This window comes from Anomaloglossus baeobatrachus, chromosome 2, assembly GCF_048569485.1.
Source record: "Anomaloglossus baeobatrachus isolate aAnoBae1 chromosome 2, aAnoBae1.hap1, whole genome shotgun sequence".
Classification (NCBI taxonomy): domain Eukaryota; kingdom Metazoa; phylum Chordata; class Amphibia; order Anura; family Aromobatidae; genus Anomaloglossus; species Anomaloglossus baeobatrachus.
Genome location: NC_134354.1, coordinates 24,159,380 through 24,174,135, shown reverse-complemented (window position 1 = coordinate 24,174,135; position 14,756 = coordinate 24,159,380). Strand labels below are relative to the sequence as shown.

Here is a 14,756-nt window from a genome sequence, read left to right as displayed (position 1 = left end):
TTGCAGCATGTGATAAGATATCTTAAAATCTCCCGTACTTTGTTGGTCACATAAAACGCATCGGATTTTCTGTACACAGACGCACAGGGAAAAATCCTCTGTGTTTGGTTTCGTCTAAACTCAGCATTACGGACAAAGTGGATTTTTTTTTTCATTGACTAGGCAGAAAGATAATTCAATTTCGCCAGTTGACCATGGTATCTAATACACCCAGACCTGTAACCAGAGTTTTGATGAGTTGCCATGGCAACGGTGGTACTTCATTGAATATACCAGTTTTCTAATAAGGCTAGAGGGGGTGAAGGACCTGTGGTGACATCACGGTCACATGACCACCATGCTGAGGACCTGCAAAGAAGGACTCTGGAAGCCACAAGTGACCACAGGGGAGGTAAGAATGGAGGCTGAGAGCTCGGCTCCCACCGTCACATGTGCTCCTGCCGGTCTGAGAAGGGAGGGAGCCGGGAACGTGCTGCTCTCTGTGGGGAAGGGAATGAATGCTGCAGCCGGGGAGGGGGAAGGAGCACAATGCAGCTGCTAGTAATGGAGGGGTGGAAAGGGGGAGTGAAGGTGCTGCTGTACAGAGGGAAAGCACAGCCCGGGCCACAACAGACCAGTGTTCCCCTTCGCCTTGTGCGGTCTGTACAGGACAACGCTTCTGAAGCCTCATTTATAAGAACCGTCCTACAGTAAAACTGTCTTTGTTGCCCATAGCGACCAATCAGAGCTCAGCCTTCATCTTAACAGAGGAACCAATGAGAGACCAGCTTTCATTTTACCTCAGAGGAGTAAGATATGAGTGATGTTGTTGCCTCACTCCTTTCAGGAGTTTCTCTCCGCAGAGAAGTGATGTTGTGTCCAATATGGAGAATTGTGATAGTGGAGGTGCTGTACACACAGGATCAGTCACAGAAGCACTCGTTTCCAGTTTTTGTTTTTACCCCATTTATTGATAGCAGAGGTGAACTACTCTGGCCAAATTCACTTTCAGCAGAGTCAGTCAGATTCAGTCGTAAGAATTGATTTGCATCGAATTTATTCAATGTGCCAGAGACCTCATTCAGACGTCCGATGTTCTCGAGGTTTTCACGGCTGGCACTCGTACCTGTGATAGTCTATGGGGCCATTCACACGATCGAGATTTTTCCGAGGGTTGGATCAAAATGGATGCCATTCTTGAAAAATATAATATTACTGGTTATGTGCACTAGATTCTGTGATGGGGCGCTTATCCACGGAACTAGTCTGATTGCTATATGTGGAGTTGGGAAGGAATTTTTCCCTTAATGTGAAGCTTACTGTTTGCCCCATGGGGTTTTTACCTTCCTCTGGATCAACATGTTAGGCTATGGGTGAACATGATGGCCTTAAAGGGAACCTGTCAGGTCCAATATGCTCCCAGAACCACGAGCAGTTCTGGGTGCATATCGCTAATCCCTGCCTAATCATCCCTGTATCTACCGTGTTTTTCCAAAAATAAGACACTGTCTTATACTTTTTTGCCCCCCAAAGAAGCACTAGGGCTTATTTTTGGAGGAGGTCTTATTCTTGGAAAAACACGATTGGTGGGTAAGTTTACCCCCCAAAAAAGCTGACCTCCCCCACTTCCCAGGAGACTCATACTTACCAGACCTGGACATCTGCGTGGCTCCCAGGTCCTCCCTGTGATCTTCGGTGGGTGCTGCGGGCCGTCCTCCCCTGCTGCTGGCTGACACATAGCAGATCACTGATCACTGATCTCACACATGCACACACACGCCAAAACCAGCATTAAAGAATGCTTCCGGCCGCAGGGAATGATGGGAGGAAGTCATGTGTGTCCACAGGTCCTGTTGGACTTCCAGGATTCTGCCGGCAAGAAGAGATCAGTGTGACTGGATGTGGTATGTGTGCGATCTGATTTTTGTGTGATGCGATGTTTGTGTGTGTGATTTCATGTTTGTCTGTGTGATCCGATGTTAGTGTGTGTGATCTGATTGTATGTGTGATCTGATTGTATGTGTAATCTGATTGTGTGTGTGATCCGATGTTAGTGTGTGCGATCTGATTGTGTGTGTGAGATCGAATGTGTGTGGGGGTGTGATCACTGCAGGTCTTCTGCTCGGCATCTGGTGAGTGTGATTGCAGGTGCCCGCTGTCTATCATGAAGTGTCCTGTGTCGCGGGCGGAGGAGGGGACGCCGCGCTCCCCCACTGCTCGGGTCCGGCTGCCGCTGCTGCGGCCTGCTGCTGCCGCTGCTCGGTGGCTCGAGCAATGGGCCGGATCCCGGGGACTCGAGCGGCGCTCCTCGCCCGTGAGTGAAAGGGGATTGGGTTTTGGGATAGTTTATTGTCCGTGACGCCACCCACGGTTGTGGTGATTATGTGGACACCACCGCTGCTCTGGCTGGGGATCCCGGGAGTGATGGTATGGAGCAGCCAGTTGTTGTTTTGCCCCTCCGTGGGTAGGGGTTGGTGATCCTGGGGCCCAGTGATGGAATTGGAATGGTGGACAGGCGGGGATGGGGCCTGTGGATGTGCAGGGGCGCAGGGGCAGCGCTGTGCCGCACGGCACGGAGGTACTCACTCAGCCAGTAAACACGACACAGTTCTCGGTAAACAAACGGCTGGTTGGACGGGTCCCTCGGACGGTTCACGGTGCTGATGTTCCCTGCAGTTAGCGGTGACGGTCTCTTCCCTGCACCTATGAAAGTCTCTTTGGTAGCGATGGGTTCCCACCGGTTACCCACTCCTCGGCTTCAAGCTGGGCCGAAGGAGCTCTACTCTTGCCCGCAGGCGCTGGCCCTGGGAAACTGGTGCCCTGGCGGTGGCGGTGTCTCCCCTCATCGGTCGGACTGTTGCCTTCAATCGGGACTTGGTTGTTAGGAGACAGACGTCCCCTTCACTGACGGATTTGGCAAATTATGGCGACTCCTAGCCTTGCCGGGATCCGAAAGGCCCCTGCCCTGGTGCTGACTGTTCTTCATATACTGCTCCGGTACCGCCGGGTCACCACCCGTCCGCGGTCCTTCCAGCAACCTCCGAGCAGTCCCCCTGCAGACTATCACCGCCGTCTGCTGACCTTGCTGTCACTGTCCGGGGCATCAGCCCCTGGAGGAAGGCAACAAGGATTTTGGGTTAGCTTGGTGTACCTGCAGGGAATGTGGGGTGCGTGTGGTGTTGTGACCTGTGACCCCTGGCTTGCCCAGGGCGTCACACCTGCAGTATCTTTAACTTTTTTAGCTACATGGACACTTCTTTATTGATCTGCGGCTCGGGCTTATTTTCTGGGGAGGGCTTATATTTAAGCCTTGCTCCGAAAATGCTGAAAATCCCTGCTAGGGCTTATTTTTGGGGAGGTCTTATTTTTGGAAAAACACGGTAGTAGCATACATAGAGATCTATAGAAAAATGTATTTCTAAAGATATTTTATCATATGCTAATAAGGCCAGCGACTAGTCGCAAGGGCGTTAGTTCCCTTGGCTAGTCAGCCCTCTAAGCATGTAAGTACGACCCTGTGGGCATGCCAATATGGTAACAAATGTGCAGCGTCAGAGCCATGGTCGCGCTCACCTCTCGGCTGCCGCCGCTGGTTTTCAGCTCAGTGCGCATGATCAGAAGTCCCACACTTCCAGTCATGCGTACTATGAAGCCGGGTGTACGTGTCCCGGCTTCAAACTGGTGTAGTGCGCATGACCGGAAGTCCGGGGATGTTTTGATCTTGTGCACTGAGCCAAAAACTAGCGGTGGCAGCTGAGTTGAGAGCACCATGCCGCTGAAGCTACGCATTCATTAGCATGTTAGCACGCCTACAGGGGAATACTTACATGCTAAGAGGGCCAACTAGCCAAACGAACTAATGCCCGTGTGACTAGTTCCTGACCTCATTAGCATATGATAAAAGATCTTTAGAAATACTTTTTCTAATCTGTTTATCTATGCTAGTGTATACAGGGAGGGTTAAGCAGGAATTAGCAATATGTACCTAGAACTGCTCGTGGTTCTGGGTGCATATTGCACCTGACAGATTCCCTTTAATGATTTTCCCACGAACAAAGTTAATTTCAAAGTTGATTTTAATCAATAGATCTTGGAATAATAATAATTCATGTAATTGGAAGTGTTTAAAAAAAATGCCCTTGTGCTGAGATCTTATATATGTATCCTTGCTATGTACTGTGTAATGGCCGTGTCTGACCGTACAGATCTTTCATTTCCATTGCAGGGGAGAGAGTATACAAATAGTACAGCACGGGATCGTATCTGATTGTTGTTTTTTTTAGGTAAAACATTTCCCTGCCTGTTTTATTAAATCTTTTACCTCATAGAAAGAATAATTTGCGATCTCAAGCTGTAATATTTGTATACTTTCATTACTTCCTCCTCGGCCCAGAATATGTGGTATGATCAGATCATGTCCCTGTATGGTCAGACACGGCCATTATACAATACATAGCAGGGGCAGGAACTTAGTACAGGAATTTATTTTTTTTTTTTAAATACATCCAATTGTATAAATTATTATTCTTGTCCAAATTGTCTCTCCAGGAAAGGAGACAAACTCTAGCACAGCGCCACCTATTGAAAGTAGCGATCCTAAAACTCAAATGTGGATTTTTAACAATCCTGTGCATATGACTTAGGATATATATGCCAGATCAGAATCCCAATTTGCAGACACTGTGTTTCGGGGTGCTTGCCCCTCGTCAGTGCAAAGTATGGGGTGTCTGATCTGGCTCATGAGAAGCTTTGTGGGGACGTTAGTCATTACCTAGAGGTAATACGAACAGAAGAGTAGTCAGATAAGCAAAGGTCAGGTACCAGGAGGACTCATAGTGGATTCCAGGTGTTTATAGAGGCGTAGTCAGGTCACGATCCGGGGTGAGATTTCCAGGAAGGCATGTAATGAATAAAGGGAGTAAACTGAGATGTGGTCAGGTAATGGTTGAAAGAACAGGGAGCAAGCAGATGGGAGTCAAACAGTCCAGGGTCAGCAAACAATGATCAGGCCAACAGCACTACTCACACAGAATGTACGACGGGCAGGGTTCTGGGGGAGCTTGCTCAGTTAAGAAGCAGAGCAATTACAGGGAAGATGGAACACCTGAGCAACCCAGCACCTCCCAGAACCGGAATGGAAGCCTGCACTGTCAATCAACTACAACTGACAGCTCAGCACACCAGATAAACACCTTAGTGACTCTAAGGCCCCTTTCAGACGTTTGTGTTTTAGGTACGTGTGACATCCGGTTTTAACACGGATGCCACATGTACCCATGTTATTCTATGGCTTACTCACACGTCCGTGTTTTCACCGCGTGACCCCTCGTAGCCCCGCACGCACACACGGAGATGTGGCGCCCCTGCGGCTCCAGTCGCCAGAGAGTACTGAACCTCATTTAAGGTGCGGTATTCGCCTCGGGTAAGGAGGGGGTTAATCATCCGTGTTCCAAATTCACACTTTACATACAGCTTAGGAGCCTTCTCACTGAGGAGCTTGACAAGGGTAGACGGGGTTGGCCAACACGAAGCTTGGGACTTTCCCAGTCACTAGGACAACTACCTGGGGGGAAGGTTGCACTTGGGGTAGAAATAGGAGCAACCTCACATAATCTTTACTCAGTCTAGCCGGGACACCAGTTCTGGCGACACACCACCACCATCACCTTCTCCTTTTCTTTCACGGGGTCTGTGGCTTGGAGGGGGACGCTCAGCCCGGATTCCTCACTACTGGAGGGGCAACTCTTTCAAAAGACACTTTCCAAACAACGGTGGCTTCTTCCAACTTATCCGAGGCCGACGGGGCCCATCACAGCAGGTGACCGGTACTTCCGGGTATTATAGCTGCAAAGTCCCTCAGGGAAATATTCAAATTGTCTCTCCAGGAAGGAGACAAACTCTAGTGCAACCTATTGGAAGTAGCAATCATAAAAGTCAAAAGACCCCTCACTGGCAGCCAGACTTGGTTTATCAGGTCTCCGCAAGGAGAATAGTCTTCCCCGTGGTCCCCACTATAGCTTCTCATAAGCCAGATTAGATCTCATACTTTGCACTGATGAGGGGCAATCACCCTGAAACACTGTGTCTGCAAATTGGGGTTCTGATCTGGTACAAATCCTAAGTCATATGAAAAGGCTTGTTAAAAAGCCACTTTTGACTTTCAGGATTGCCACTTCCAATAGGTGGCGCTAGAGTTTGTCGCCTTCCGGGAGAGACAATTGGAACGTACCGGAGAAAACACGGGTCTTTGAAATAAAAAGATTTTCTATATTCACCTGTATCTAGCGCTGTTTTCTTCGGCTCTGCTGCCTCTTGCTTCTGACCGCCGCTTATTATATTCATTGATTATTCACTGCACTGAGAAGCTGGAAGCCGGAGCATTGCGGGGACAACATCGCCGGTGACAGGTGAGTGAGTATTCAGCAAGCAACCATTGTGTGTGCAGTAATGTCCACAAGGTCATCAGAGTTCCCAATAAACTCTGATGAACCCGTGAAGTCACCATGATGACACCCACTGTAGTGCAGGTGTCATGGGGGTGTCATCAGGATGTCATCACAGTTCATTGAGATCCGATGACCTCCTGGACGTCACTGCACACACAGTGTTTGCTGGATACTCAACTGTCACCAGTGATGCGGTCCTTAATGCTGTCCCTGGCGATGCTCTGGCTTCCAGGTCCTCTGTGCAGTGAATAATCAATGAATATAATGAGTGGGAGTAAGAAGTGGGGGCAGCAGAGCCGAAGAAAACAGCGCTGGATACAAGTGAATATAGTAAATCTTTTCATTTCAAAGACCCGTGTTTTCTCCGGTACGTGTCACACTGATGTCACACGTATACAAACACTGAAGTCACACACGTTTGACATACGTATGACCATACGACGTCTGAAAGGGGCCTAATTGCGTGCGAGGTGCTCTGCACGGAGGAATAGTGACAATTCTAAAGCCCACTTTACACGTTGCAATTAGTTGTACAATCGCATTTGCGATGTGACACGCCCAGGTTGCATACGGGATCTTATGAGATTGCACGTTGGTCGTTCATTTGCTGTCACACGTGCGTTAGTAGTCTATGTTAAATTGATCAATTTTGTGTGCGATCCTTTAGATGATGTGTTCTGTGACGTATGCATTGGGCACCTTTTTTTTTTTTTTTTTATTTATTGACTTGCCAAGCATGTGTAATGTGTAGGGATGCGTTTTTACTATGTCATCTGCCATTCAGCTCTGCTACATGGCCGCTAACAGCAGACACAGACAGCCATGTAGCAGAGCTGAATGGCAGATGACAGCAGACACAGACAGAGCCATGTAGCAGAGCTGAATGGCAGATGACAGCAGACACAGACAGAGCCGCACTGTCAGAATGAACTCGGGTGAACTTCACCCAACTTCACGGTCATGCTGCGGCTCTGTCTGTGTCGCGTCCTGATTAGCGGTCACCTGTGAAGGGCTCACCGGTGACCGCTAATCTCCTAAGTGACTGAAGTTAGCAGCCCTCTCTCATACTCACCGATCCCCGATCGCCGGCGCTGCACGGCGTTCACACTGCTCCGGCGGCTTTAACTGTTTTGAAAAAGCCGGCCGCCCATTAAACAATCTCGTATTCCCTGCTTTCCCCGCCCACCGGCGCCTATGATTGGTTACAGTGAGACACGCCCCCACGCTGAGTGACAGGTGTCACACTGCACCCAATCACAGCAGCCGGTGGGCGTGTCTATACTGTGTAGTGAAATAAATAATTAAATAATTAAAAAAAACGGCGTGCGGTCCCCCCCAATTTTAAAACCAGCCAGATAAAGCCATACGGCTGCAGGCTGGTATTCTCAGGATGGGGAGCTCCACGTTATGGGGAGCCCCCCAGCCTAACAATATCAGCCAACAGCCGCCCAGAATTGCCGCATACATTATATGCGACAGTTCTGGGACTGTACCCGGCTCTTCCCGATTTGCCCTGGTGCATTGGCAAATCGGGGTAATAAGGAGTTATTGGCAGCCCATAGCTGCCAATAAGTCCTAGATTAATCATGTCAGGCGTCTCCCCGAGATACCTTCCATGATTAATCTGTAAATTACAGTAAATAAACACACACACCTGAAAAAAATCCTTTATTAGAAATAAAAAACACAAACATATACCCTGGTTAACCACTTTAATCAGCCCCAAAAAGCCCTCCATGTCCGGCGTAATCCAGGATGGCCAGCGTCGCTTCCAGCGCTGCTGCATGGAGGTGACCGGAGCTGCAGAAGACACAGCCGCTCCGGTCACCTCCACGCAGCTAATGAAGACAGCCGTGCGATCAGCTGAGCTGTCACTGAGGTTACTCGCGGCCACCGCTGGATCCAGTGACAGCGGGTAACCTCAGTGACAGCTCAGCTGATCGCGCTATTGCCTTCATTACCTGCGTGGAGGTGACCGGAGCGGCTGTGTCTTCTGCAGCTCCGGTCACCTCCATGCATCAGCGCTGGAAGCGACGCTGGAGCATCCTGGATTACGCCGGACATGGAGGGCTTTTTGGGGCTGATTAAAGTGGTTAACCAGGGTATATGTGTGTGTTTTTTATTTCTAATAAAGGATTTTTCAGGTGTGTGTGTTTATTTACTGTAATTTACAGATTAATCATGGAGGGTGTCTCATAGACGCCTGACATGATTAATCTAGGACTTATTGGCAGCTATGGGCTGCCAATAACTCCTTATTACCCCGATTTGCCAACGCACCAGGGCAAATCGGGAAGAGCCGGGTACAGTCCCAGAACTGTCGCATATAATGTATGCGGCAATTCTGGGCGGCTGTTGGCTGATATTGTTAGGCTGGGGGGCTCCCCATAACGTGGAGCTCCCCATCCTGAGAATACCAGCCTTCAGCCGTATGGCTTTATCTGGCTGGTTTTAAAATTGGGGGGGACCGCACGCCGTTTTTTTTAATTATTTAATTATTTATTTCACTGCACAGTATAGACACGCCCACCGGCTGCTGTGATTGGGTGCAGTGTGACACCTGTCACTCAGCGTGGGGGCGTGTCTCACTGTAACCAATCATAGGCGCCGGTGGGCGGGGAAAGCAGGGAATACGAGATTGTTTAATGGGCGGCCGGCTTTTTCAAAACAGTAAAAGCCGCCGGAGCAGTGTGAACGCCGTGCAGCGCCGGGGATCGGTGAGTATATGAGAGAGGAGGATAGACTGACATGGACAGAGAGTAAGGGACAGAGATAGTGACCGACTGACATAGATTAGTGAATGACAGACATTGTGAGGCGCTTCAGAACGCAGCTTTTCAGCTGCGCTCTGAAGCGGACCTTTTTTAAGCTGCGGTGCAGAGCGCACACCTGCGCACATAGCCTCAGACACCAAAATCGTATGAGGGATGTCACACGATACAATTGACTAGGTTCCTGCAACAAAACGCTCAATTCTAGAGAAAGATACGATGTGTTTGCGATCAACGGTTTTGCGTTCAATCGTGATCGCACGTAGATGTCACACGCAGATACCTCACAAACGATGCCGGATGTGCGTCACTTACAACTTGACCCCAACGACGGATTGTGAGATATATTGAAGCGTGTATAGCGGGCTTAAGATCTATTGATTAAAGTCAACTTTAAAATGAATGTTGTTCATGGGAAAATCCCTTTGAGTCCACCTTCAACTATACACAATAGGATACTCCATTGTCTGTCCATATAACTCCGCACACTCTTGACCAGTCTCAACCATGGACCCCTCATATACCTGATCAAATATATGCCATTTACTAAAGTCATAAAGCCACATTTAAAACCGGGCATTGCATTACGTATAACATCACATTTTCTTCGAGGGGGTGTGGGCAGCACTTCCACTTTCTTACACACATTCGAGAAAAACTGATGAGTTTGGGTCACACTCATCAAAATAATCTGTCAATTTCTTATATGTGAAAAAACACGGATGTCTGAATGAGGTGTTATTTGGATCTAGGGTGTCGCCATCATTTTAAAAGTAGGTAAGTACAGAAAATAGAGCGAGAGTTAAAGATGTGGGAGGGGCTGCCGCTATCCCTGCTAGGTATAAGATGTGGGAGGGGCTGCCGCTATCCCTGCTAGGTATAAGATGTGGGAGGGGCTGCCGCTATCCCTGCTAGGTATAAGATGTGGGAGGGGCTGCCGCTATCCCTGCTAGGTATAAGATGTGGGAGGGGCTGCCGCTATCCCTGCTAGGTATAAGATGTGGGAGGGGCTGCCGCTATCCCTGCTAGGTATAAGATGTGGGAGGGGCTGCCGCTATCCCTGCTAGGTATAAGATGTGGGAGGGGCTGCCGCTATCCCTGCTAGGTATAAGATGTGGGAGGGGCTGCCGCTATCCCTGCTAGGTAGAAACCACCTCTTAAAAATGATGAGTTTCTCCAAGCTGCTATACCCAATGCAGACTATCCCTATATTATTAAAGCATGCGGATGTAAATAGACTGAATAAAGCATTTACAAGCTTCCTATGGAAGAGAAAAAGACCAAGAATTAGGGCGGAAAAACTAATGCTACCACTGGAAAAGGGAGGAATCAAGATGCCAAATGTGAGAGGCAACAACCTCGCATGCTTGATGAGGCACGTAATAGACTGGCTGAGGAAGACAAATAGCTATTCTAACATAAAATTGGAAAGTGAGTACTGTAGACCATGGGACTTGGGGGCAATATTACACACGTCATTGGCCAATATTCCGAGGAAAATTAAGCACTCCCTGGTATGTAGAGATACGATAATGGCGTGGAAAGCAGTGAGGAAAAACTTTAACATGTCCTGGCGAATCTCCAAATACCTAAATATCTGGAATTTCCCGGAATTCCCAGCAGGGAGGGAAAACAAACTATTTCTAGAATGGAGAAATAAGGGGATCGGTGGGGTGAAGGATCTGCTCCATGAAACGGAACATAGGTGGTTGACCCTTGAGGAGATGGTGAACAGGTACGGGCTTTCTCCATTCCAAATCATACAATACAAACAGGTGGAAAAGGGAATAATGGGACTATTGAGGGATGTGAGAAAAGAACAGGTAATGAATGAAATGGACCAATTTATAATGAAGGATAAACAGGAGATTACTATCTCCTCCCTGTACAAAGATCTGAGAACAGTAGTGGTACCACTGCACTCGCACCAGGTCTGGGGAGCGTGGGCACGACAAAAGATACAGAGGCAGGGGAAAAGATACGGCAGGGATGGATGAGGATGAGGAAGGAGGTGATTAATGAGGGCTGGAGGGACACACAGTTTAGATTAATGCACAGAGCAATTTATGGTTTTAACATCCCCACCAAGCAGACGATGAATAAAATAGAACATTGCCCCAAATGTAAGCAGCCGAAAACGGACTTATACCACGGGATTTGGCAGTGCCCAGAAAGTCAGAAATTTTGGGGAAAAATGAAGACACTTATAGAAAAAGTATGGGAAGTGGAAATGGAACTTGACCCATTGTTATGGATTTTCCACCACAGGACTAAAGAAGGGGAAGGAGGAGGAGATACACGGGGGACCACGATTCCAAGACTCTTCCATAATATTGCTATGATAGGGAAAAAGGCCCTACTACGCAGATGGCTCGAGGAATCTGTTCCATCAGAGGAAGAGGTGGTCAGTCAGATTAAAAAGCTGCTCAATATTGAACAATTGGAAGCTGAAAGAAATAAGGACGAACTAACGGGAAACTTTTTTAAAAAATGGAAGAGATTTATAGTACAACAGTATGGAGTTGCAGAAATACGGAAAGTGGTATCTCCTTTCACTAATACGGAATGGTATCTACTGGGAGACTTGCAAGGCACATTGGGAAAGCTGCAAATACACACGCAGTAGAGACACGACAGTAGGGCGAGACGAGGGTTTCAGAGAAATAGGGCTTCAAACGGGAATCAGAATATAGAGGAGCTGTGTGTTCTTTTGCGACTTATACCTGGTGTTCTGTGTATTAAAAATGTTGGGGGGGATAAAGTGGGAAAAAAAGAGGGTGGGTTAAGACAAGGGGGAGTAAATTGGTAAGGTGAATTTATTCTTGTTCAAATGTTAGATATATTGTAATGATTCTGAAAACTGCAATAAAATTTGTGTTTAAAAAAAAAAAGTAGGTAAGTAATGGAAAACTCTGGGCTCTCACTTGTCATTTCTTTCAGTTCGGGCATCTTTGGGGTTGACTAGGCCTAGGACAAGGCTTCACGTGATGTTATGAAGAATAGTTAATGCCAGAGCCATCGAAGACGCTGGAAGAGAAGACCTGAACAGAGGGAGTGACAGGTGAGGGTTGATGAGTGGGGGGTATATATATATATATATTTTTTTTATATATTTTTGCTCCTTCCCATCCGTTAGGCCTCTCTTACACATACGTGCATTTAACGCACATGTGCGACAGCCCATGGGGCAGGTCATTATGGTTGTTCATGTGTATGTTCTCTGTGAGCTATCTGTGTGACATCCGGATAACACACGGACAGCATGAAGAAGGTCCAGCGTACTTGATAGGTATCTTTAGTGGCCATTCAGTGTATGTAAGACGCCTCAATTGCTAAGTCACTTCCATACGTATGTTGTAAGCATTCTTTTATCATTGATGATGATTCTACTGTATAATTCCTGGAAGATGTTCTTTGAAATCTGATTTTATTCTGAGTCTTCCATGTTTTTCTTCAGGTTTCTAAGATACAGGACATTCACAGCTAAAGATTTCTTAGAGGGACAATGTTTTTTTTCACCAATGACCCACCAACGATGGACAAACACAGAAACCACATGGCAGCAGATATATTAGACCTCACGCTAGAGATAATCTACTTGATCACTGGAGAGGTGAGAAAATTCCATCAAATCACTTTTATCAATAAGACAGGTCAATAATGGAAAAGATGAAAGATTTGGTAGAACATATGTAGTGATCAATGTCTCACCATACATAGGATTACACAGTAGTGAAAAAGTCATCTGGTGAGAGAATGACTCCCCACATGTCACAAGGAGGGTGCAAGACCGAAAGCGACATCACCGAGATGCCACTTCCATCTCTGATACATGAGCAGAAGATTCTAGAACTTAACAACAAGATCAACGAGCTGCTGACCGGAGAGGTGAGCACTGCTGGGAATTCTCAGACTCTAATTCCACAGAAGCTGTGATGCTATGTAAAATGTAAAAAAAAACAAGAATGTAATGTCATGGAAAACTCCTATAGCCATATTTTATTGACGGCAGGACATAGAACACAGATCAGAAGTTGAACTTTGGACATTTTTCCATTTCATTAAAAAAAAAATATTTAATAAGATATTGATGGCAGGGACACATCTCATAAAATTTGGATCAGGAGTAACAAGGCTTGAAAAGCAAGTGGTAAAAATGATAAATAGCTGGAGAGTCAATTTTGAACTAAGTCATGTGATGGACTATAAAAAGAGCATGTTAGCGAGGCAGAGTCTCTCAGAAGCAAAGATAGTCAGAGATTCAACAATCTCTTAACAGCTTCATCTAAGGCGGGCTTTACACGTTGCGACATCGCTACCGATATATCGTCGGGGTCATGTCGTTAGTGACTCACATCCAGCACCGCGGTAGCGACAACGCAATGTGTAAATCATAGGTGCGACGATGAACGAGCTCAAAAGCGTAAAAAATCGCTGATCTGTGTCACGTCGTTCATTTCCATAATGTCGTTACTGCTGCAGATACGATGTTGTTTGTCGTTCCTGCAGCAGCACACATCGCTGTGTGTGACACCGCAGGAACGACAAACATCTCCTTACCTGCTTCCACCGGCAATGCGGAAGGGAGAAGGTGGGCGGGATGTTATGTCCGGCTCATCTCCGCCCCTCCGCTTCTATTGGCGCTTAGTGACGTTGCAGTGACGTCGCTGTGACGCCGAACGCACCTCCCCCTTGAAGGAGGGATTGTTCGGCGGTCACAGCGACGTTGCCGACCAGGTATGTGCTTGTGAAGCTGCCGTAGCGATAATCTTTGCTACGGCAGCAAGCACCAGATATCACATGTACGACAGGGGCGGGTGCTATCGCGCTCGACATCGCTAGCAATTACTAGCGATGTCGCAGCGTGTAAAGCCCGCCTAAAAATTGAGCAACAATTAAACATAATCTAATTTCAGAGTCTGCAATCCGTGGCACTCACCAAATATCCATGCAATTTATTTTCTTCATAGATAGCGGGTACACGGGAAGAATAGTATCCCAGAACGACCTAAAGCCGCTTCACGTGTGAATATGCTTTCTCAAGGCCTTGAGAGGCGTGGGAACTATTCTGCTTTGGATTACTCAGCATCACTGAGAGTTCCTAACCCACCCACATTTAGGGATCCCTACATGTCCCTTTGTTTCCTAGAATATGATGGCTGCCTGTAGATAATGCCGGGAAACTTTTTCTTACCTTGCTACTAGTTCCTCAAAGTAAATATGCAAAAATGTTGAATATTCCATCATATACAGCACATTATACAATTCACAGATTCTGGAGAAATCCATGTGCACAAGTATTCATATCCTATGGGTCCTCAGGCGGCACTTCATAGAGAACAAGAATGATTCAGTCCATGATTCGTACCAACCACTGCATGAGCTCAGGAATCATTGTTCTTTGTGCTATCTGCAAATGCAGATTATATCTCAATCACCCATAAAAAAAAAAAAAGCCAAAGCTCATTTTTAGTGGATTGAAGCAAAATGGAAAACTTCTGTGGTTGGAGGAATCAAAACGAGAAATCCTTTATGGAAATAACAGATGCATGTCCTGCAA

General features: G+C 47.1%; 1 protein-coding gene across 1 annotated transcript in view; it reads left to right on the top strand.

Annotated features, from left to right (window-relative positions):
- The first annotated feature begins 316 nt into the window (after window positions 1–316).
- Window positions 317–14,756, top strand: part of LOC142290870 (oocyte zinc finger protein XlCOF8.4-like) — a 41,075-nt gene continuing 26,635 nt past the window's right edge. Inside the window, exons 1-4 of the mRNA XM_075334928.1 lie at window positions 317–391; window positions 12,137–12,257; window positions 12,654–12,809; window positions 12,917–13,084. Coding sequence (XP_075191043.1) covers window positions 12,702–12,809; window positions 12,917–13,084 — 276 coding nt within the window. The 5' untranslated portion in view covers window positions 317–391; window positions 12,137–12,257; window positions 12,654–12,701. The remainder of the gene's footprint in view (window positions 392–12,136; window positions 12,258–12,653; window positions 12,810–12,916; window positions 13,085–14,756) is intronic.